This window comes from Oncorhynchus keta, chromosome 12 (assembly GCF_023373465.1).
Source record: "Oncorhynchus keta strain PuntledgeMale-10-30-2019 chromosome 12, Oket_V2, whole genome shotgun sequence".
Lineage (NCBI taxonomy): Eukaryota > Metazoa > Chordata > Actinopteri > Salmoniformes > Salmonidae > Oncorhynchus > Oncorhynchus keta.
In genome coordinates, this window is record NC_068432.1 from 35,622,484 (window position 1) to 35,647,210 (window position 24,727).

At 44.7% G+C, this 24,727-nt stretch overlaps 1 protein-coding gene across 4 annotated transcripts in view; it reads right to left on the reverse strand.

The window, feature by feature from the left end:
* LOC118372846 (netrin receptor UNC5C-like) overlaps positions 1–24,727 on the reverse strand; it is a 343,833-nt gene that overhangs the window by 35,583 nt on the left and 283,523 nt on the right. For all 4 annotated transcript variants that reach the window (XM_052458143.1, XM_052458145.1, XM_052458144.1 and 1 more), the window contains 4 exons: positions 20,736–20,927; positions 19,392–19,751; positions 8,650–8,737; positions 8,348–8,525 (listed from right to left, as the gene is read on the reverse strand). In XM_052458143.1, the coding sequence (XP_052314103.1) occupies positions 8,348–8,525; positions 8,650–8,737; positions 19,392–19,751; positions 20,736–20,927 (818 nt within the window). The remainder of the gene's footprint in view (positions 1–8,347; positions 8,526–8,649; positions 8,738–19,391; positions 19,752–20,735; positions 20,928–24,727) is intronic.

Consider the following 24,727-nt stretch of genomic DNA (forward strand, 5'->3'; position numbering starts at 1 on the left):
GCTTTGTATTATTCATCAGGAGGTGTTCTGTAAATGTCTTCTGAAATGAGCCATGTTGTGCATACATAAACTTCATAAGAGCAAAATCTTTAATACCACAGGCAGTTTGTCTCACTGTTGGAAGAGACAGAGTCATGTCATGCAGATCTCATCTACCACGCAAACGTGAGATGGCTGAGTTTGGGGAAGATGCTTAAAAAGGGTGTGGGACCTGTCGGAAATTGCTGAGATTTTGCAAATGAAAGGAAAAATAAACTCAGCAACAAAATGAACTCCCCCCTTTTTCAGGATCCTGTCTTTCAAAGATAATGTGTAAAAATCCAAATAACTTCACAGATCTTCATTGTAAAGGGTTTAAACACTGTTTCCCATGCTTGTTCAATGAACCATTAACAATTAATGAACATGCACCTGTGGAATGGTCGATAAAAGACTAACAGATTAAAAATGGTAGGCAATTAAGGTCACAGTTATGAAAACTTAAGACACTAAATATGCCTTTCTACTGACTCTGAAAAAGAAAAAGAAAGATGCCCAGGGTCCCTGCTCATCTGCGTGAACTTGCCTTAGGCATGCTGCAAGGAGGCATGAGGACTGCAGATGTGGCCAGGGAAATAAATTGCAATGTCCGTACTGTGAGACGCCTAAGACAGCGCTACAGGGAGACAGGATGGACAGCTGATCGTCCTCGCAGTGGCAGACCACGTGTAACAACACCTGCACAGGATTGGTACATCTGAACATCACACCTGCGGGGCAGGTACAGGATGTCAAAAACAACTGCCTGAGTTACACCAGGAACGCACAATCCCTCCATCAGTGCTCAGACTGTCCGTAATAGGCTGAGAGAGGCTGGACTGAGGGCTTGTAGGCCTGTTGTAAGGCTAGTCTTCAACCAAAATCACCGGCAACAACGTCGCCTATGGACACAAACCCACCGTCGCTGGACCAGACAGGACTGGCAAAAAGTGCTCTTCACTGACGAGTCGTGGTTTGGTCTCACCAGGGGTGATGGTCAGATTAGCATTTATTGTCGAAAGAATGAGCGTTACACCGAGGCCTGTACTCTGGAGCGGGATCGATTTGGAGGTGGAGGGTCCGTCATGGTCTGGGGCGGAGTGTCACAGTGTCATCGGACTGAGCTTCTTGTCATTGCAGGCAATCTCAACGTTGTACATAACAGGGAAGACATCCTCCTCCCTCATGTGGTACCCTTCCTGCAGGCTCCAGCATGACAATGTCACCAGCCATACTGCTCATTCTGTGAGTGATTTCCTGTTGCCAACCTATTTTGCTACCTGACAACTTTACGGGTTTCACTTTTTAATTACCGTTCATATATTTATTTATTTTTTCCTCAACTTTTTCACTCCGGACGCGATTCGTCAGGACCTCCAACAGCCGAAGCTAAGTAGTAACATTAACATGATGCCTTCTAATTGCAGCCGCTGTGCTCGCCTTACGGCGAGGATAGCTGTACTGCAAGCCCAGCTTCAGACGCAATCGTTAGGCAAGGGTAATTTCAGTGTAGGAAAGGATGAAACAGCGTCTGTGCCACCAGTAAGTACAGATAGTAGTATAAATCCCCTGGCACAGTCCCCGCAGCCGGACAACTTTCTCACGGTTTCTGGAAGGAAATGCTGTAGGAAAGCTCAACCGGTGTCGCTCATTCAGCAGACAGAAACTTTCAACCGGTTCTCCCCATTAAGCAGCGGGTCGGTGTCAGAGGCCGAGTCTTCTGGTCTCTACTCCTCCCGTTACGGGGTCTGAGACGCCGAAGCTTCCCACCATTAGCTCTGACAAATTGAAAACTCTAGTCATTGGCGACTCCATTACCCGCAGTATTAGACTTAAAGCGAATCATCCAGCGATCATACACTGTTTACCCGGGGCAGGGCTACCGACGTTAAGGCTAATCTGAAGATGGTGCTGGCTAAAGCTAAAACTGGCGAGTGTAGAGAGTATAGAGATATTGTTATCCACGTCGGCACCAACGATGTTAGGATGAAACAGTCAGAGATCACCAAGCGCAACATAGCTTCTGCGTGCATATCAGCTAGAAAGATGTGTCGGCATCGAGTAATTGTCTCTGGCCCCCTCCCAGTTAGGGGAGTGATGAGCTCTACAGCAGAGTCTCACAACTCAATCGCTGGTTGAAAACTGTTTTCTGCCCCTCCCAAAAGATAGAATTTGTAGATAATGGCCCTCTTTTCTGGGACTCACCCACAAACAGGACCAAGCCTGACCTGCTGAGGAGTGACGGACTCCATCCTAGCTGGAGGGGTGCTCTCATCTTATCTGCCAACATAGACAGGGCTCTAACTCCTCTAGCTCCACAATGAAATAAGGTGCAGGCCAGGAAGCAGGCTATTAGCCAGCCTGCCAGCATAGTGGAGTCTGCCACTAGCATAGTCAGTGTAGTCAGCTCAGCTATCACCATTGAGACCGTGTCTGTGCCTCGACCTAGGTTGGGCAAAACTAAACATGGCGGTGTTCGCCTTAGCAATCTCACTAGGATAAAGACCACCTCCATTCCTGTCATTACTGAAAGAGATCATGATACCTCACATCTCAAAATAGGGCTACTTAATGTTAGATCCCTTACTTCAAAGGCAATTATAGTCAATGAACTAATCACTGATCATAATCTTGATGTGATTGGCCTGACTGAAACATGGCTTAAGCCTGATGAATTTACTGTGTTAAATGAGGCCTCACCTCCTGGCTACACTAGTGACCATATCCCCGTGCATCCCGCAAAGGCGGAGGTGTTGCTAACATTTACGATAGCAAATTTCAATTTACAAAAAAAATGACGTTTTCGTCTTTTGAGCTTCTAGTCATGAAATCTATGCAGCCTACTCAATCACTTTTTATAGCTACTGTTTACAGGCCTCCTGGGCCATATACAGCGTTTCTCACTGAGTTCCCTGAATTCCTATCAGACCTTGTAGTCATTGCAGATAATATTCTAATCTTTGGTGACTTTAATATTCACATGGAAAAGTCCACAGACCCACTCCAAAAGGCTTTTGGAGCCATCATCGACTCAGTGGGTTTTGTCCAACATGTCTCTGGACCCACTCACTGTCACAGTCATACGCTGGACCTAGTTTTGTCCCATGGAATAAATGTTGTGGATCTTAATGTTTTTCCTCATAATCCTGGACTATCGGACCACCATTTTATTACGTTTGCAATTGCAACAAATAATCTGCTCAGACCCCAACCAAGGAACATCAAAAGTCGTGCTATAAATTCACAGACAACACAAAGATTCCTTGATGCCTCCCAGACTCCCTCTGCCTACCCAAGGACGCCAGAGGACAAAAATCCGTTAACCACCTAACTGAGGATCTCAATTTAACCTTGCGCAATACCCTAGATGCAGTTGCACCCCTAAAAACTAAAAAAAAAAAAAAATGTCTCATAAGAAACTAGCTCCCTGGTACACAGAAAATACCCGAGCTCTGAAGCAAGCTTCCAGAAAATTGGAACGGAAATGGCGCCACACCAAACTGGAAGTCTTCCGACTAGCTTGGAAGGACGGTACCGTGCAGTACCGAAGAGCCCTTACTGCTGCTCGATCGTCCTATTTTTCTAACTTAATTGAGGAAAATAAGAACAATCCGAAATTCCTTTTTGATACTGTGGCAAAGCTAACTAAAAAGCAGCATTCCCCAAGAGAGGATGACTTTCACTTTAGCAGTGATAAATTCATGAACTTCTTTGAGGAAAAGATTATGATTATTAGAAAGCAAATTACGGACTCCTCTTTAAACCTGCGTATTCCTCCAAACCTCAGTTGTCCTGAGTCTGCACAACTCTGCCAGGACCTAGGATCAAGAGAGACGCTCAAGTGTTTTAGTACTATATCTCTTGACACAATGATGAAAATAATCATGGCCTCTAAACCTTCAAGCTCTATACTGGACCCTATTCCAACTTAACTACTGAAAGAGCTGCTTCCTGTGCTTGGCCCTCCTATGTTGAACATAATAAACGGCTCTCTATCCACTGGATGTGTACCAAACTCACTAAAAGTGGCAGTAATAAAGCCTCTCTTGAAAAAGCCAAACCTTGACCCAGAAAATATAAAAACTATCGGCCTATATCGAATCTTCCATTCCTCTCAAAGATTTTAGAGAAGGCTGTTGCGCAGCAACTCACTGCCTTCCTGAAGACAAACAATGTATACGAAATGCTTCAGTCTGGTTTTAGACCCCATCATAGCACTGAGACGGCACTTGTGAAGGTGGTAAATGACATTTTAATGGCATCGGACCGAGGCTCTGCATCTGTCCTCGTGCTCCTAGACCTTAGTGCTGCTTTTGATACCATCGATCACCACATTCTTTGGAGAGATTGGAAACCCAAATTGGCCTACACGGACATGTTCTGGCCTGGTTTAGGTCTTATCTGTCGGAAAGATATCAGTTTGTCTCTGTGAATGGTTTGTCCTCTGACAAATCAACTGTACATTTCGTGTTCCTCAAGGTTCTGTTTTAGGACCACTATTGTTTTCACTATATATTTTACCTCTTGGGGATGTTATTCGAAAACATAATGTAAACTTTCACTGCTATGCGGATGACACACAGCTGTACATTTCAATGAAACATGGTGAAGCCCCAAAATTGCCCTCGCTAGAAGCATGTGTTTCAGACATAAGGAAGTGGATGGCTGCAAACTTTCTACTATTAAACTCGGACAAAACAGAGATGCTTGTTCTAGGTCCCAAGAAACAAAGAGATCTTCTGTTGAATCTGACAATTAATCTTAATGGTTGTACAGTCGTCTCAAAAAAAAACTGTGAAGGACCTCGGCGTTACTCTGGACCCTGATCTCTCTTTTGAAGAACATATCAAGACCATTTCGAGGACAGCTTTTTCCATCTACGTAACATTGCAAAAAAATCCGAAACTTTCTGTCCAAAAAGATGCAGAAAAATTAATCCATGCTTTTGTCACTTCTAGGTTAGACTACTGCAATGCTCTATTTTCCGGCTACCCGGATAAAGCACTAAATAAACTTCAGTTAGTGCTAAATACGGCTGCTAGAATCCTGACTAGAACCAAAAATTTGATCATATTACTCCAGTGCTAGCCTGGCTTCCTGTCAAAGCAAGGGCTGATTTCAAGGTTTTACTGCTAACCTACAAAGCATTACATGGGCTTACTCCTACCTACCTCTCTGATTTGGTCCTGCCGTACATACCTACACGTACGCTACGGTCACAAGACGCAGGCCTCCTAATTGTCCCTAGAATTTCTAAGCAAACAGCTGGAGGCAGGGCTTTCTCCTATAGAGCTCCATTTTTATGGAACGGTCTGCCTACCCATGTCAGAGACGCAAACTCGGTCTCAACCTTTAAGTCTTTACTGAAGACTCATCTCTTCAGTGGGTCATATGATTGAGTGTAGTCTGGCCCAGGAGTGGGAAGGTGAACGGAAAGGCTCTGGAGCAACGAACCGCCCTTGCTGTCTCTGCCTGGCCGGTTCCCCTCTTTCCACTGGGATTCTCTGCCTCTAACCCTGTTACGGGGCTGAGTCACTGGCTTGCTGGGGCTCTCTCGTGCCGTCCCTGGGGGGTGCGTCACTGTTGTGGTCGGCCTGTCTGGGTTGCCCCCCTTGGGTTGTACCGTGGCGGAGATCTTTGTGGGCTATACAGGATGGTAAGTTGGTGGTTGAAGATATCCCTCTAGTGGTGTGGGGGCTGTGCTTTGGCAAAGTGGGTGGGGTTATATCCTTCCTGTTTGGCCCTGTCCGGGGGTGTCCTCGGATGGGGCCACAGTGTCTCCTGACCCCTCCTGTCTCAGCCTCCAGTATTTATGCTGCAGTAGTTTATGTGTCAGGGGGCTAGGGTCAGTTTGTTATATCTGGAGTACTTCTCCTGTCCTATTCGGTGTCCTGTGTGAATCTAAGTGTGCGTTCTCTAATTCTCTCCTTCTCTCTTTCTCTCTCTCGGAGGACCTGAGCCCTAGGACCATGCCCCAGGACTACCTGACATGATGACTCCTTGCTGTCCCCAGTCCACCTGGCCATGCTGCTGCTCCTGTTTCAACTGGCCTGGGCCCTAGGACCATGTCCCAGACTACCTGACATGAGGACTCCTTGCTGTCCCCAGTCCACCTGGCCATGCTCCTGCTCCAGTTTCAACTGTTCTGCCTTACTATTATTCAACCATGCTGGTCATTTATGAACATTTGAACATCTTGGCCACGTTCTGTTATAATCTCCACCCGGCACAGCCAGAAGAGGACTGGCCACCCCACATATGCTCTCTCAAATTCTCTCTTTCTTTCTCTCTCTCGGAGGACCTGAGCCCTAGGACCGTGCCCCAGGACTACCTGACATGATGGCTCCTTGCTGTCCCCAGTCCACCTGACTGTGCTGCTGCTCCAGTTTCAACTGTTCTGCCTTATTATTATTCGACCATGCTGGTCATTTATGAACATTTGAACATCTTGGTCATGTTCTGTTATAATCTCTACCCGGCACAGCCAGAAGAGGACTGGCCACCCCACATAGCCCGGTTCCTCTCTAGGTTTCTTCCTAGGTTTTGGCTTTCTAGGGAGTTTTTCCTAGCCACCGTGCTTTTACACCTGCATTGTTTGCTGTTTGGGGTTTTAGGCTGGGTTTCTGTACAGCACTTTGAGATATCAGCTGATGTACGAAGGGCTATATAAATAAATTTGATTTGATTTGATTTGAAGACAGGAATGTCAGTGTTCTGCCATGGCCAGCGAAGAGCCCGGATCTCAATCTCATTGAGCACGCCTGGGACCTGTTGGATCGGAGGGTGAGGGCTAGGGCCATTCCCCTCAGAAATCTCAGAGAACTTGCAGGTGCCTTGGTGGAAGAGTGGGGTAACTCTCACAGCAAGAACTGGCAAATCTGGTGCAGTACATGAGGAGGAGATGCACTGCAGTACTTAATGCAGCTGGTGGCCACACCAGATACTTACTGTTACTTTTGATTTTGATCCCCCCCTTTGTTCAGAGACACATTGTCTGTGGAACTTGTTCAGTTTATGTCTCAGTTGTTGAATCTTGTTATGTTCATACAAATATTTACACATGTTAAGTTTGCTGAAAATAAACGCAGTTGACAGTGAGAGGACGCTTCGATTTCCCTGAACTGCAAGATAAAGAATGTTTGGCTGATTTTGCCCTCACCGTGGACATCATGGCCCTCATTAATGAACTGAATTCCAAACTACAAGTGAAGGACCTTTTTTCACATCAGCTGGACAGCCTTGTCAAAACCTTCAAGGGAAAATTGCTCCTCCTGACCCGTCAAGTAGAAGCAGACAATCTCACCCACCTTCCGACACTACTTGTCTGTTCCCTATCAGATGACCAGTGGGAGAAGTATACAAAGCTGCTGTGTGCTTTGAACTGTGAGTTTTCTCCTCGTTTTGAGGATTTCAAAGTGTTGGAAAAAGACATGCTGTTGGTTTCTTCTCCTTTCACCTTCAATGTGGATAACGCTCACACTGACCTGCAACTTGAGCTTATCGGTCTTCAGTCTGATGCAGTGATTAGAGAACTATTCAAAACAATGTTACTGACGAGGTTCTATGCATCTCTCGATGAACAAAACTTTCCAAAGATTAGGAGTCCTGCTCAGAAGATGTTTGTACTGTTATGGTCAACCTATGTATGTGAACAGACATTTTCAGTGATGAAATATAACAAGTCAAAGCACAGATCATCTCTTACTGACTCTCACCTCTCAGCAATCCTGCGCATAGCGACGTCAGAAACTATACCTGACTTCACTGCTCTAGTCAATGCCCATCAGAGACTTCACTCCTCACACTGATTGAGTAGTTTAAATGTAATGTTGAGCTCTCTCTCTTTGTGTTTTTGTGCAAACCCGTTAACAAGAGTTCTGTCCGTGGTGCTGAATGCACAGTGTACTTTTCCCTCCGTGTAGTTCATTGCATCTTTAATAATGAAAATACCTACCAAAAGGAGAATATGGATGTGGTTTATTTCTGTGCATGTTAAAAAAGTTAAATAAGTAGCATATTTACAATAGATATATCTGTCAACACACATGATGTATAATCCTGTAATATGATTCTGGCCCGCGATGGCAAAAATATAGTTGTGGCCCTAATGTGGCTCTAATGTGGCCCTCCATGGAAAATAATTGCCCAGGCTTGCTCTACTCTGTTAATCCCCACGGCCATCCTACCTCATGTAATTGATCCATTATAATTCTGCATTAGTTCTTTCCCTCCAACTTTGTCTTGTCTTTTTCCTCAGTATTGCATCACCTTTTCCAGTACCATCTTCAATCTCCACATACATTGTCAGGCACAGCAACATGCCACTCACCTCCCACTGGGCCTGCTGTGATTGGCTCTTGAGCTGGATCAGCCAATCCTCGGCTGAATCACTATCGGCCTCAGCACAGTGGTGCATGGTGATGATGACTGGGCGAGTCAGGAGGGCCCCTGGGGGGCCACAGCTCACCACTGAACTCAGCACTGTCTGGCAGTCATCGACTGGGGGTCTGGGGGAACACACAGACACACAGATTGGACGTGTTGTGACAGTGTGGGTAGTGTCTGTAGGAGATGTGTGTGTTGACCGGTGTAAACAGCAGAGCCAGAAGGGAAAAAGTAGATTGTAGTTACCTCATGCTGTCCTTCCTGTGAACGGTCACATACATCTCATACACTCTACCCTGTGGGACAGCCCCCGCTGGAACTAGGAGACTCACCCCTGTGGAGACAAGACACACCACGATCACACACACTCTCGTCACACACACACTCTGTGGTCACAAACACAAACTCTGGTCACACACACTTTAGCCTCACACACTGTGGTCACACTCTCTGAAGTCACACACACTGTGGTCACACACACTTTATAGTCACACACTAGTAACACACACACACTAGTCAGACACAGTCCAGTCACACACACTGTCTGTCCAGCCCTGCACTGACCTCCAGCCCTCCCTGTCATGCTCACTCTGTCATTCTGTGTTTAGTGTTAGACAGCCAGACAGACAGACAGCCTGCCAGTCAGACCGAGAGAGAAAATCAAATCAAATCAAATCAAATTGTATTTGTCACATACACATGGTTAGCAGATGTTAATGCGAGTGTAGCGAAATGCTTGTGCTTCTAGTTCCGACAATGCAGTGATAACCAACAAGTAATCTAACTAACAATTCCAAAACTACTGTCTTATACACAGTGTAAGGGGATAAAGAATATGTACATAAGGATATATGAATGAGTGATGGTACAGAGCAGCATACAGTAGATGGTATCGAGTACAGTATATACATATGAGATGAGTATGTAGACAAAGTAAACAAACTGGCATAGTTAAAGTGGCTAGTGATACATGTATTACATAAGGATGCAGTCGATGATGTAGAGTACAGTATATACGTATGCATATGAGATGAATATTGTAGGGTAAGTAACATTATATAAGGTAGCATTGTTTAAAGTGGCTAGTGATATATTTACATCATTTCCCATCAATTCCCATTATTAAAGTGGCTGGAGTTGGGTCAGTGTCAATGACAGTGTGTTGGCAGCAGCCACTCAATGTTAGTGGTGGCTGTTTAACAGTCTGATGGCCTTGAGATAGAAGCTGTTTTTCAGTCTCTCGGTCCCAGCTTTGATGCACCTGTACTGACCTCGCCTTCTGGATGATAGCGGGGTGAACAGGCAGTGGTTCGGGTGGTTGATGTCCTTGATGATCTTTATGGCCTTCCTGTAACATCGGGTGGTGTAGGTGTCCTGGAGGGCAGGTAGTTTGCTCCCGGTGATGCGTTGTGCAGACCTCACTACCCTCTGGAGAGCCTTACGGTTGAGGGCGGAGCAGTTGCCGTACCAGGCGGTGATACAGCCCGCCAGGATGCTCTCGATTGTGCATCTGTAGAAGTTTGTGAGTGCTTTTGGTGACAAGCCGAATTTCTTCAGCCTCCTGAGGTTGAAGAGGCGCTGCTGCGCCTTCTTCACGACGCTGTCAGTGTGAGTGGACCAATTCAGTTTGTCTGTGATGTGTATGCCGAGGAACTTAAAACTTGCTACCCTCTCCACTACTGTTCCATCGATGTGGATAGGGGGGTGTTCCCTCTGCTGTTTCCTGAAGTCCACAATCATCTCCTTAGTTTTGTTGACGTTGAGTGTGAGGTTATTTTCCTGACACCACACTCCGAGGGCCCTCACCTCCTCCCTGTAGGCCGCCTCGTCGTTGTTGGTAATCAAGCCTACCACTGTTGTGTCATCCGCAAACTTGATGATTGAGTTGGAGGCGTGCGTGGCCACGCAGTCGTGGGTGAACAGGGAGTACAGGAGAGGGCTCAGAACGCACCCTTGTGGGGCCCCCGTGTTGAGGATCAGCGGGGAGGAGATGTTGTTGCCTACCCTCACCACCTGGGGGTGGCCCGTCAGGAAGTCCAGTACCCAGTTGCACAGGGCGGGGTCGAGACCCGGGGTCTCGAGCTTGATGACGAGCTTGGAGGGTACTATGGTGTTGAATGCCGAGCTGTAGTCGATGAACATCATTCTCACATAGGTATTCCTCTTGTCCAGGTGGGTTAGGGCAGTGTGCAGTGTGGTTGAGATTGCATCGTCTGTGGACCTATTTGGGCGGTAAGCAAATTGGAGTGGGTCTAGGGTGTCAGGTAGGGTGGAGGTGATATGGTCCTTGACTAGTCTCTCAAAGCACTTCATGATGACGGAAGTGAGTGCTACGGGGCGGTAGTCGTTTAGCTCAGTTACCTTAGCTTTCTTGGGAACAGGAACAATGGTGGCCCTCTTGAAGCATGTGGGAACAGCAGACTGGTATAGGGATTGATTGAATATGTCCGTAAACACACCGGCCAGCTGGTCTGCGCATGCTCTGAGGGCGCGGCTGGGGATGCCGTCTGGGCCTGCAGCCTTGCGAGGGTTAACACGTTTAAATGTCTTACTCACCTCGGCTGCAGTGAAGGAGAGACCGCATGTTTTCGTTGCAGGCCGTGTCAGTGGCACTGTATTGTCCTCAAAGCAGGCAAAAAAGTTATTTAGTCTGCCTGGGAGCAAGACATCCTGGTCCGTGACTGGGCTGGGTTTCTTCTTGTAGTCCGTGATTGACTGTAGACCCTGCCACATACCTCTTGTGTCTGAGCCATTGAATTGAGATTCCACTTTGTCTCTGTACTGACGCTTAGCTTGTTTAATAGCCTTGCGGAGGGAATAGCTGCACTGTTTGTATTCAGTCATGTTGCCAGTCACCTTGCCCTGATTAAAAGCAGTGGTTCGCGCTTTCAGTTTCACGCGAATGCTGCCATCAATCCACGGTTTCTGGTTAGGGAATGTTTTTATCGTTGCTATGGGAACGACATCTTCGACGCACGTTCTAATGAACTCGCACACCGAATCAGCGTATTCGTCAATATTTTTATCTGACGCAATACGAAACATGTCCCAGTCCACGTGATGGAAGCAGTCTTGGAGTGTGGAGTCAGCTTGGTCTGACCAGCGTTGGACAGACCTCAGCGTGGGAGCCTCTTGTTTGAGTTTCTGCCTGTAGGCAGGGATCAGCAAAATGGAGTCGTGGTCAGCTTTTCCGAAAGGGGGGCGGGGCAGGGCCTTATATGCGTCGCGGAAGTTAGAGTAACAATGATCCAAGGTTTTACCACCCCTGGTTGCGCAATCGATATGCTGATAAAATTTAGGGAGTCTTGTTTTCAGATTAGCTTTGTTAAAATCCCCAGCTACAATGAATGCAGCCTCTGGATAAATGGTTTCCAGTTTGAAAAGAGTTAAATAAAGTTCGTTCAGAGCCATCGATGTGTCTGCTTGGGGGATATATACGGCTGTGATTATAATCGAAGAGAATTCTCTTGGAAGATAATGCGGTCTACATTTGATTGTGAGGAATTCTAAATCAGGTGAACAGAAGGATTTGAGTTCCTGTATGTTTCCTTCATCACACCATGTCTCGTTAGTCATGAGGCATACGCCCCCGCCACTCTTCTTACCAGAAAGATGTTTGTTTTTGTCGGCGCGATGCGTGGAGAAACCCGTTGGCTGCACCGCATCGGATAGCGTCTTCCCAGTGAGCCATGTTTCCGTGAAGCAGAGAACGTTGCAGTCTCTGATGTCCCTCTGGAATGCCACCCTTGCTCGGATTTCGTCAACCTTGTTGTCAAGCGACTGGACATTGGCAAGAAGAATGCTGGGGAGTGGTGCGCGATGTGCCCTTGTTCGGAGTCTGACCAGAAGACCGCCTCGTTTCCCTCTTTTTCGGAGTCGTTTTCTTGGGTCGCTGCATGCGATCCATTCCGTTGTCCTGTTTGTAAGGCAGAACACAGGATCCGCGTCGCGGAAAACATATTCTTGGTCGTACTGATGGTGAGTTGACGCTGATCTTATATTCAGTAGTTCTTCTCGACTGTATGTAATGAAACCTAAGATGACCTGGGGTACTATTGTAAGAAATAACACGTAAAAAAACAAAAAACTGCATAGTTTCCTAGGAACGCGAAGCGAGGCGGCCATCTCTGTCGGCGCCGGAAGTAGAAAAGGCAGACAGACAGAGCGACAGAGAGACAGTACAGAGACAGACGGACAGACAGACAGTGGAGAGACATCCTGAGGCCCAAACAACCACAGCCATGTCACTCACTGCCCCTTCCCTGTCTCTAACTGTAGTTTAAATACTGCCTCACAATGTCCCCTAACAACATTATATGGTAGATATGAACGTGTGATTTAAATGTTCTCCATCTGTGTCTGATTTGATTTGATTTAGTAGGATCCCCATTTGCCTTACTGGGGTCGGCACATAATGAAAAATACATTACACACAAAATCATTTACTGCTTGCTCTGTTTTTTTCAGATTACTGTAATTATGTTTTGTTTGTTTCACTTTTATCTATTATCTACTTCACTTGCTTTGGCAATGTTAACATATGTTTCCCCATGCCATAAACCCTTACAATGAAATGTAATTGAATAGAGAGAGAGAGAAACGCAATATTTCATTACCCAGGAACCACAAAATATTATATGACTGATGTGTTCTTCTCTCTCTCTCTCGCTCTCTCTCTCGCTCACTCTCTCTCGCTCGCTCTCTCTCTCTCTCTCTCTCGCTCTCTCTCTCTCTCGCTCTCTCTCTCGCTCTCTCTCGCTCTCTCTCTCACTCTCTCTCTCTCTCTCTCGCTCTCTCTCCCTCTCGCTCGCTCTCTCTCCCTCTCACTCACTCGCTCTCTCTCTCTCTCTCTCTCTCTCTCTCTCTCGCTCTCTCTCTCTCTCTCTCTCTCCCTCTCGCTCGCTCTCTCTCTCTCGCTCTCTCTCTCTCTCTCTCTCCCTCTCGCTCGCTCTCTCTCTCTCTCTCTCTCTCTCTCGCTCTCTCTCTCTCTCTCTCTCTCTTGCTCTCACTCTCAATTAAATTAAATTAGCTTTATTGGCATGGCATAACAATGTACATATTGCCAAAGCTTACTTTTGAGATTTACAATATCTCTTTCTCTCTCTCTCTGTGTAACATGAGGTAGCTAATATCAGCCAGAAACAAGTTTTCAAGAGAAAAACTCCAGAAACCCTAGAAGTTTCTGCCTGCTTTTCCCAGCTGTCAACATGCATCTGTACTGCATCACAAACAGACCGCATGTGCTAAATGAGAACCGCACAGATAATGTAGGCAGTACTACAGCCTAAACAGAACAGAACAGAAGTGTACCAACCACATGCTCTGTGCTCTGAGCAGACAGGCACCCAGCCACTCTTATAGCCTTGTCACGCAGTGTGTGGAACGCATGCTCTGATTGACCGTGGAGAGCTTTAAGAACTCTTTCAAAGTCAAATCTCTCTCTCTTTCTGTCTCTCTGTCTCTCTTCTTCTCTCTCCCCCTCTCTCCCTCCCTCTCTCTCTGACTCTCTCTCCTTCTCTCACCCCCTCTCTCCCTCCCTCTCTCCAGGGAGTCATGCTTCAGTATGGTGTTAGCCCCTATTACAGGCCATGTGTAGAGGATAAGGGTGATCCCTGGTGAATTAGAGGGAAAGACGTGTCAGGATCACAGCGTCATCTTCTGATCATAATGAATGAATGGAAAACTAGCGCTCCCCCCTTTTGGAGCATAGCGTGGGAAGGGGGATGGACGTAATGGGGGTGAGAATGATCGCCATGTCAGTCCTGACTCCACATAAGCTGCTAATCCTGTTATTACACACACCGTGCTAAGTCACTTTGAGGAAACAGCCTTCCAACACACTCACCACGAGGGGACCTTGTCAGCTGCTCCAAAGAACTATACAAGAGGGAGAACTGATAAAGCACCTACAACCAATGTCAGTGTATGAAAGCACCAACTTTCCCATCATCATCTAGAGGCTAAAGCGGTCTGTTAATTGCTTATGGCTACGGCCTCTGAACCTGATGGATTTGCAGGAACGTTTTTTTTTATGAATACCTTTACAGACTTACCGGAATACGTATTCAGTTTAAAGTTAAATTTGAATAGGACTAATTCGTTTGACTTCAATTAATTCCACTGCTTGACTTCAAATGACTAACCGCTTATGGATGTTCTGTCTCAACAGTTTCCTTCTGGCTAAACAGACCCTGGCCTGTGCTGTATTAAAGCTACAACCCTTAATAGCTACACCCAATCAAGGCGGAACAACAAGGTTTTGGACGGAATTGCAGAATCTCCACATGAGACCTGGACGGAGTCTGAGGACAAAGTGAGGGAAATGGTCTCTTTGAAATTGAAGATAGACCACAGGAAGATTGAGGTGTAGCGCGCCGACAGGACTGGAAAACCCACCACCAGCCCAGCTGACAGGCCCAGGCCAATGGTGGTCAAGTTCCTGAGGTTCAAGGAAAAGGTAGCTGTTCTGGAAAGAGCCAAGAACTTGAGAGGAACGTATATCTTCCTCAACGATTACTATCCTGAAGCTGAGCGCAAGAAGAGGAAAGAACTGATCCCAGCCATGAAAGCTGCCAGAGCGCGTGGGGACATTGCATACATCCACTATGACAGGCTCATTGTCCACCATCCCTCCCAGAAGCCTGTAAAGGATGAGAGAGCCAAGCCTATTGGTTCGTAGCTTCAACCCTGCAGCACACACACACACCAACTGATTAATGGACTACTGAATGTATATTTTTCTCTCTTACTTTGTTTGCTCTTTTCAGTATCATGTCTATCTCTGATAAGCTACGCAAGAAAGGGATGAAAATAGCCCATATTAATATATGTAGCCTTAGAAATAAGGTTCATGAAATCAATAACTTGCTAACATCAGATAACATTCATATATTAGCCATTTCTGAGACTCACTTAGATAATTCATTTGATGACACAGCTGTAGCAATACAAGGATATACCATCTATAGAAGAGACAGGAACACGTATGAGGTGTTGTTGTATATATTCAGAGCCATATCCCTGTACTGCTTAGAGAAGATCTCATGTCAAGTGTCATTGAAGTGTTGTGGTTGCAGGTTCACCTGCCTCATCGAAAGCCTTTTCTTTAGGGGTGTTGCTACAGGCCACCAAGTGCTAACAGTCAGTATCTAATCTGATGTAAACAGAGAGGTCTACTTTCTTGGGGACCTGAATATTGACTGGTTGTCATCAAGCTGTCCGCTCAACAGGGAGTTTGTTACTGTAACCCGTGCCTGTAATCTGGTTCAGGTTATTAATCAACCTACCAGGGTGTTTACAAACACTACAGGAACAAGATCATCCACATGTATCGATCACATTTTTACTAATACTGTAGAACACTGTTCTAAGCTGTATCCGTACCCATTGGATGCAGTGATCACAATATAGTGGCTATATCCAGGAAAGCCAAAGTTCCAACAGCTGAGCCTAAAATAATGTATAAGAGATCATACAAAATATTTTATTGTGAGTCTAATGTGGGTGATGTTAAAAATATTTGTTGGTTTGATGTGATTAACGAGGAGCATCCAGACGCTGCACTTGAATTTATGAAATTGCTTCTTCCAATTATTGATAAACATGCACCTGTTAAAAAACGGATTGTTAAAACTGTTAAGGCTCCATGGATTGATGAGGGATGTTAAACTGTATGGTTGAAAGAGATTGGGCAAAAGGAGTGGATAATAAGTCTGGCTGCATATCTGACTGGCTGACTTACTGCAAATTGAGAAATGATGTGACGAAACTCAACAAAAAAGAAGAAGAAACTGTATTATGAAGCCACGATCAATGATATAAAAACTTGAGTACTTTAAATGAAATTATGGGCAGAAAGACAAATTCAACTCCATCTTTCACCATATCAGATGACTTATACACCACAAAACCATTTGATGTTGCCAAATATTTTAATGATTACTTCATTGGGAAAGTGGGCAAACTTAGGCAGGAAATGCCAACAACGAACAGTTTTTCATGCAAAAAAATATATATATTATGAAAGAAAATAATTGCAAGTTTGAATTTTATAAAGATAGTGTGGGAGAGTTGGAAAACGTATTGTTATCGATCAATAATGACAAACCTCCTGGCATTGATAACTTAGATGGAAAGCTACTGAGGATGGTAGCTGACTCTATAGCCACTCCAATCTGTCATATTTTTAATCTGAGCCTAGAGTAAAGTCTTTGTACTCAGGCCTGGAGGGAAGCCAAAGTAATTCCGCTATCCGAGTGGCGCAGTGGTCTAAGGCATTGCATCTCAGTGCAAGATGTGTCAATACAGTCCATGGTTTGAATCCAGGCTGTATCACATCTGGCCAGGATTGGGAGTCCCAGCGTCGTCCGGGTTTGGCCGGGGAAGGTCGTCATTGTAAATAAGAATTTGTTCTTAACTGACTTGTCGAGTTAAATAAAGTTTAAATAAATAAAAATATACCCAAGAGTGGTAGTGGCCTTTACTGGTTCTAACAGCAGACATACTGTATAAGCTTGCTGACAGCTCTTAGCAAAATATTGTGTTTGACCAAACAAAATGCTATTTCTCTGTAAACAAATTAACAACAGACTTTCAGAATGCTTATAGAGAAGGGCACTCAACATGTACTGCACTGACACAACTGACTGATGATTGGTTGAAAGAAGATTGTGGGAACAGTACTGTTAGAACAGCAGTACTGTTCTGTGCAGCCTTTGATATTATTGACCATAACTTATGTCTTATGGCTTTTCAACCGACTCCATATCATGGATTCAGAGATATCTAATAGAACTCAAAGGGTTTTCTTTAATGGAAGCTTCTCTAATGTCAAACATGTAAAGTGTGGTGTACCGCAGGGCAGCTCTCTAGACCCTCTACTCTTTTTTATTTTTACCAATGACCTGCCACTGGCAATAAACAAAGCATGTGTGTCCATGTATGCTGATGATTCAACCATATACGCATCAGCAACCACAGCTAATGACGTCACTGAAACACTTAACAAAGAGTTAAGTCTGTTGTGGAATGGGTGCGCAGTAATAAACGGGTCCTGAACATCTCTTAAACTAGGAGCATTGTATTTGGTACAAATCATTCCCTAAGTTCTAGACCTCAGCTGAATCTGGTAATGAATGGTGTGGCTGTTGAAGAAGTTGAGGAGACTAAATTACTTGGTATTTATTACCTTAGATTGTAAACTGTCATGGTCAAAACATAGATTTAATGGTTGTAAAGATGGGGAGAGGTCTGTCCGTAATAAAGAGATGCTCTGCTTTTTTGACACCACACTCCAAAAAGCAAGTTCTGCAAGCTCTAGTTTTGTCTAATCTTGATTATTGTCCAGTCGTGGGATCCAGTGCTGCAAGGAAATACCTAGTTAAGCTGCAGCTGGCCCAGAACAGGATGGCATGTTTTGCTCTTCATTGTAATCAGAGGGCTGTGTAACGGTTCTCTTTCGGTGAAGTAGAGTCAGACCAAAATGCGGCGTGGCTATTGCAATCCATGTTTAATGAAACAAAGTAAACACGAATCAAAAACAATAAACGTAACACCGACACAGCCTAATACTGGTGCAAAGTAACACAGAGACAGTAACAAGGACAATCACCCACAAAACCCAACAACAAACAGGCTACCTAAATATGGTTCCCAATCAGAGACAATGACGAACACCTGCCTCTGATTGAGAACCATATCAGGCCAAACATAGAACTAGACAAACTAGACATGTAACATAGAATGCCCACCCAGCTCACACCCTGACCAACCAAAACATAGAAACATACAAAGCAAACTATGGTCAGGGCTGATATAAATACTATACATGCCAGTCTCTCTTGGCTAAGTGTTGAGGAGAGACTGACTGCATCACTTCTTATTTTTGTAAGAAACATTAATGTGTTGAAAATCCTAAATTGTTTGCATAGTCAATTTACACACAGCTCTAACACACACTTACCCCACCAGACATGCCACCAGGGGTCTTTTCACAGTCCCCAAATCCAGAACAAATTCAAGACAACATACAGTATTATATAGAGCCCTTATTGCATGGAACTTCCTTCCATCTCATATTGCTCAAATAAACAGTAAATCTGGTTTCAAAAAACAGATAAAGCAACACCTCGTGGCACAACGCCTCTCCTCTATTTGACCTCGATAGTTTGTGTGGATGCATTGATAGGTAGGCTAACTGTGCCTTTTAAAAATGTATGTAGTTCTGTCCTTGAGCTGTTCTTGTCTAATGATGTTCTGTATTATGTCATTCTGTATTATGTTTCGTGTTTTGTGTGGACCCCAGGAAGAGTAGCTGCTGATTTTGCAACACCTAATGGGGATCCTAATAAAATACCAAATACCATATTTTTGGACTTATAAATCGATGATACTGTATGTACCCATTGATTCTTAAAGAACATTACTTATAAAGTTGGTTCAACTGTTGTACCCCATCAAAACCCAAAATATAAGCTTGTTAAACTCCAATGTTTCTAAATAATGTAAATGTAAACAAACACTGTATAGCCTCAAAACATGCTTAAAACTATAATTGTGATATTATGGATGGTCAGTCCCGGGCTGTATCACAACCGGCCGTGATTGGGAGTCCCATAGTGCAGTGCACAATTGGCCCAGTGTTGTCTGGGTTAGGGGAGGGTTTGGCCGGGGGGGCTTTACTTGGCTCATCGCGCTCTAGCGACTCCTTGTGGCGGGCCGGGCGCCTGCAGGCTGACCTATGTCGCCAGGTGAACAATGTTTCCTCTGGCAGATTGGTGAGGCTGGTTTCCAGATTAAGAGGGCGGGTGTTAAGAAGCGTGGTTTGGCGTATTATGTTGCGGAGGACACATAACCCGACCTTCGCCTCCCGAGCCCGTTGGGAAGTTGCAGCGATGAGACAAGATCAAAATTGGGGAGAAAAAGGTGGTACATTTTTTTTTAAATACCATAGACCAATTACTCTGAGACTGTAACGTAAAGACCCATACCTGAGTTGGGGACAATGAGGTGTCCACCCATGGAGTTGAAGGAGCCCAGAGCGGTACAGGAGGGGTCCCTGGTGCCGGTACGGAGCAGGGTCTGGGTCTGGGTCCTCCTCCCCATGGTGTCCCCATCCAGCAGGCAGTGGGGCAGCTTAGGGGACAGCTTGGAGGAGAATTCAGACAGGTCCTCAGAGGGGGTGACCAGACCAGAGGAGTTGTACACCTTGATCTTCAGGTTGGGAAGGGGGTCCAAGAGGGGGGAGTTGGTCATGGGAATCTTGTCTGCGACGTCATGGAGGGCGTAGACCGGACCGCGGTACATGGCGGCAGCAGAGGTCAGGTCAGGGGGTGTTGTCAGAAGGTCAGCTGGGGACAGGAGAGGAGAGGACAATGGTGATGTCAGTGGTAAGACTAGTGTATCATCTAAGTAGAGCTGCAGTTCAATCAAACTCCACCAATACACCATCAGAACCAGTCAGTATTGAGCTGTTAAGAGGCTTTAGATAAGTTCTTAAGACTATTTTTATTTTTTATTTTTTGCTTTTAGGTAGCTTTTTCTGTGGGTTGATGCAGCTGGTGTCAGCTATGTCCTGCTTAAACTCTACTAAACTGTATTGAGCTATTTGTTTACTCTACAGCTCTACACATAAACAGTGTGAAGAGTTCTGTTACTCAGTGCTCCAACCTTAACTATCGCTCTGCAGCACAGTGTTTCATAAGGAACAGATGGCTTCATTATATAGCAGTTTACCTAACAGGTACACACATGAATATTGATGATTTGTGCTGAGTGGGCGGGGTGGGGACAGTAACAGTCACACTCTGGGTCCTCACACACCTCCTCCTCATCTTCTCCTCATCTTCTCTACCACACACCGTGTAAGAGAAATGGTAAACATGTATATACAGTCAGTATGGTATATAGCTAGTGGTGCGTTCGAATAGTGAGCCTATTTAGATTCTATACCAGCATTGTTTATCGACGTGTCGTTGTCAACATGCAGTGTGTTTACCTGTCTGGCGGTGGTTGTGACTCTGTGGATGAGGGATGACACCAAGGCACAGAGGGGTAAACGCAGCACCTGTTGTGTGGACTAATGTCTTTCTTTGCCTCTGTGTTTATCTCTCTCTTTCTATCAGCCAAGTTTAGGCTGCTATATAAACCAATCCTCTCCTGCCCAAATCGAATTACACTTGAAAACACAGATAGATAGGGAGGTTGTGTACCAGCTATTTATCACCTGTTATTCTGATACAAAAAGACACCCCTCACACACACATAAACACACACACACACACACACACACACACACACACAAACTCACAGACACACAGACACCTCCGACCCACCTGTTCGAGCCGTCTTGATGCTAACGGGCTGGAAACCCTCGTAGAGGGCCGAGGTGTCTATGATGTCAGAGTCAAAGTCGCGATGGTGCTTCCTGTAGACGAACAGCGCCACGATGACGGAGATGACCAGACACATGATCACAGCGATGACGACGCCTACGTACAGTGCCACATCATCTGTACTGGGGGCAGCTGGGTGGAGAGAACGAGAGAGAGAGAGAGATTTGACTTTGAAAGAGTGCTCAAAGCTCTCTGTGGGAAAGTTTATTTAGATATGTAATCAAACATATTAACTCCATTAATCACATGTGATAGGCAGTGGTGTTATCAGTCCTAACGAAGACAGTATCAGGAGCCCAATATCCTGCTTATAGATTGAGTATTTAACAACGTCAGACACTAATCCACATTATTATGAATTAATTCTGGTCCCCTATGTAGAATTCCACCTTTGCATCATACACACTTCTTTAAAAAGACGAGTGGGTGTTGTTGAAGTTTATGCACTGTGCATTACCATGTCATTATTGATATACTAAGGTATATCATAACACAAAGGTTGAATTTGATATATTGGAATGTTCAAGGACAAAGTGAAATGTCAAACCTGTACTGTAACTCAGCTACTGTAATGTTGTGCTGGTCCAATGTTCCGATAATGAGAGTTTAATGTGCCAGGAGTTGTCAGATGACATTACAGAGAGAGAGAGAGAGAGAGAGAGAGAGAGAGAGAGAGAGAGAGAGAGAGAGAGAGAGAGAGAGAGAGAGAGAGAGAGAGAGAGAGAGAGAGAGAGACAGAGGGAACGTCAGACAGAGAGAACAACAGACAGAGAATGAGAGCCAGAGAGAGGGGGGGGGAAGATAGTGTGCGTGTGTGAGAGAGAGAGAGAGAGAGAGAGAGAGAGAGAGAGAGAGAGAGAGAGAGAGAGAGAGAGAGAGAGAGAGAGAGAGAGAGAGAGAGAGAGAGAGAGAGAGAGAAGAGAGAGAGAGAGAGAGAGGAAGCAAGAGAGAGAGAGAGAGGGAGAGAGAGAGAGAGAGAGAGAGAAAGAGAGCCAGAGAGAGAGAGAGAGCGAGAGAGAGAGAGAGAGAGAGAGAGAGGGAGGGAGGGAGAAAGGAAGGAAGGGGGAAGGTGGTGTGAGAGAAAGCGAGAAAGAGAGAGAGTGAGAGAGAGAAAGGAAAGGAAAGGGGGGAGGTGGTATTGTATGACATGCATAAAAGCATTCCCCGTACCTGGGTATGCATTACCATTAGCTCTGAATAACAAGGTTACTACAGTACAGGAACAGTACAGGCCAAGTTTGAAGGTTCTAACAAGGATATTAAATAGGATGGAACTAGCCTGGATCTTGCCTGGAACTAGCCTGGATTTAGCCTGGAACTAGTCTGGAACTAGCCTGGATCTTGCCTGGAATTAGCCTGGAACTAGCCTTGATCAAATGTCCGCTTTGTAAAGATATACGTATATTAGTCTGCTGTAAATTACAGAGGTCCCTGATGGACCACATATACGAACATTCCTTTATCTGTGTCTCTCCTTGTCCCCCGGTCCCTGGCTTTGTTCTTTCGTTTTTCTGATAAGATCTAGAAATAACTCATGTTTCACATTTCTCCTTTCATCTTTCCCTCCCAGATCGTTTCTTCTTCTGTTTTCAGCTGGAGAATGAGTGATTTTAAGGCCTAGTTTGGCTCTGTTCATTCTAGTGGCTGCGTGTAGAACCCAGGCTGTAATGACCCTAATTAAAGTGGAACAGTTATAGATGGATGGAAACAGTGAAACAGTGTCAAGGCCTTATGTTGATAATTGTGAAGAATGGCCTTCACTGTCAAGAAACTGACAAGTGAAATATAGAGCCTTCTTTACAGGTGTCTAAACGCCACTGGCAAAGTGTGTGTGGGAGGGGGAGTGTGAGAGTGAGACAGAGAGGGAGAAAGACAGTGGAGGAGAGGAGAGAGAGAGAGAGAGAGAGAGAGAGAGAGAGAGAGAGAGAGAGAGAGAGAGAGAGAGAGAGAGAGCAGTGAAAGAGAGAGTAAAGACAGTGAAAGAGTGAGTAAAGACAGTGACAGAGTCAGTAAAGACATTGAAAGAGAGAGTAAAGACAATGAAAGAGAGAGTAAAGTCAGTGAAAGAGAGAGTAAAGACAGTGAAAGACAGAGTAAAGACAGTGAAAGAGAGTAAAGACAGTGAAAGAGAGAGTAAAGACAATGACAGAGTCAGTAAAGACATTGAAAGAGAGAGTAAAGACATTGAAAGAGAGAGTAAAGACAGTGAAAGAGAGAGTAAAGACAGTGAAAGAGAGAGTAAAGACACTGAAAGAGTGAGTAAAGACAGTGAAAGAGAGAGTAAAGACAGTGAAAGAGTCAGTAAAGACATTGAAAGAGAGAGTAAAGACACTGAAAGAGTGAGTAAAGACAGTGAAAGAGAGAGTAAAGACAGTGAAAGAGTCAGTAAAGACATTGAAAGAGAGAGTAAAGACAGTGAAAAAGTGAGTAAAGACAGTGAAAGAGAGAGTAAAGACAGTGAAAGAGAGAGTAAAGACAGTGAAAGAGAGAGTAAAGACAGTGAAAGAGAGAGTAAAGACAGTGAAAGAGTCAGTAAAGACATTGAAAGAGAGAGTAAAGACATTGAAAGAGAGAATAAAGACAGTGAAAGAGAGAGTAAAGACAGTGAAAGAGAGAGTAAAGACAGTGAAAGAGTGAGTAAAGACAGTGACAGAGTCAGTAAAGACATTGAAAGAGTGAGTAAAGACAGTAAAAGAGAGAGTAAAGACAGTGAAAGAGAGAGTAAAGACAGTGAAAGAGAGAGTAAAGACAGTGAAAGAGAGAGTAATGACAGTGAAAGAGAGAGTAAAGACATTGAAAGAGAGTGAAAGTGAAAGAGAGTAAAGACAGTGGAGGAGAGAGTAAAGACAGTGAAAGAGTGAGTAAAGTCAGTGAAAGAGAGAGTAAAGACAGTGAAAGAGAGAGTAAAGACAGTGAAAGAGAGAGTAAAGACAGTGAAAGAGAGAGTAAAGACAGTGAAAGAGAGAGTAAAGACATTGAAAGAGAGAGTAAAGAAAGTGAAAGAGAGAGTAAAGACGGGGAAGGAAAGAGTAAAGATAGTGAAAGAGTGAGTAAAGACAGTGAAAGAGAGAGTAAAGACAGTGGAGGAGAGAGTAAAGACAGTGAAAGAGTGAGTAAGGTCAGTGAAAGAGAGAGTAAAGACAGTGAAAGAGAGAGTAATGACATTGAAAGAGAGAGTAAAGTCAGTGAAAGAGAGTGTAAAGACAGTGGAGGAGAGAGTAAAGAGAGTGAAAGAGAGAGTAAAGACAGTGAAAGAGAGAGTAAAGAAAGTGAAAGAGAGAGTAAAGACTGTGAAAGAGAGAGTAAAGACAGTGAAAGAGAGAATAAAGACAGTGAAAGAGAGAGTAAAGACAGTGAAAGAGTGAGTAAAGACAGTGACAGAGTCAGTAAAGACATTCAAAGAGTGAGTAAAGACAGTGAAAGAGAGAGTAAAGACAGTGAAAGAGAGAGTAAAGACAGTGAAAGAGAGAGTAAAGACAGTGAAAGAGAGAGTAATGACAGTGAAAGAGAGAGTAAAGACATTGAAAGAGAGAGTAAAGAAAGTGAAAGAGAGAGTAAAGACAGTGGAGGAGAGAGTAAAGACAGTGAAAGAGTGAGTAAAGTCAGTGAAAGAGAGAGTAAAGACAGTGAAAGAGAGAGTAAAGACAGTGAAAGAGAGAGTAAAGACATTGAAAGAGAGAGTAAAGAAAGTGAAAGAGAGAGTAAAGACAGTGGAGGAGAGAGTAAAGACAGTGAAAGAGTGAGTAAAGACAGTGAAAGAGAGAGTAAAGACAGTGAAAGAGAGAGTAAAGACAGTGAAAGAGAGAGTAAAGACAGTGAAAGAGAGAGTAAAGAAAGTGAAAGAGAGAGTAAAGACAGTGAAAGAGAGAGTAAAGACAGTGAAAGAGAGAGTAAAGACAGTGAAAGAGAGAGTAAAGAAAGTGAAAGAGAGA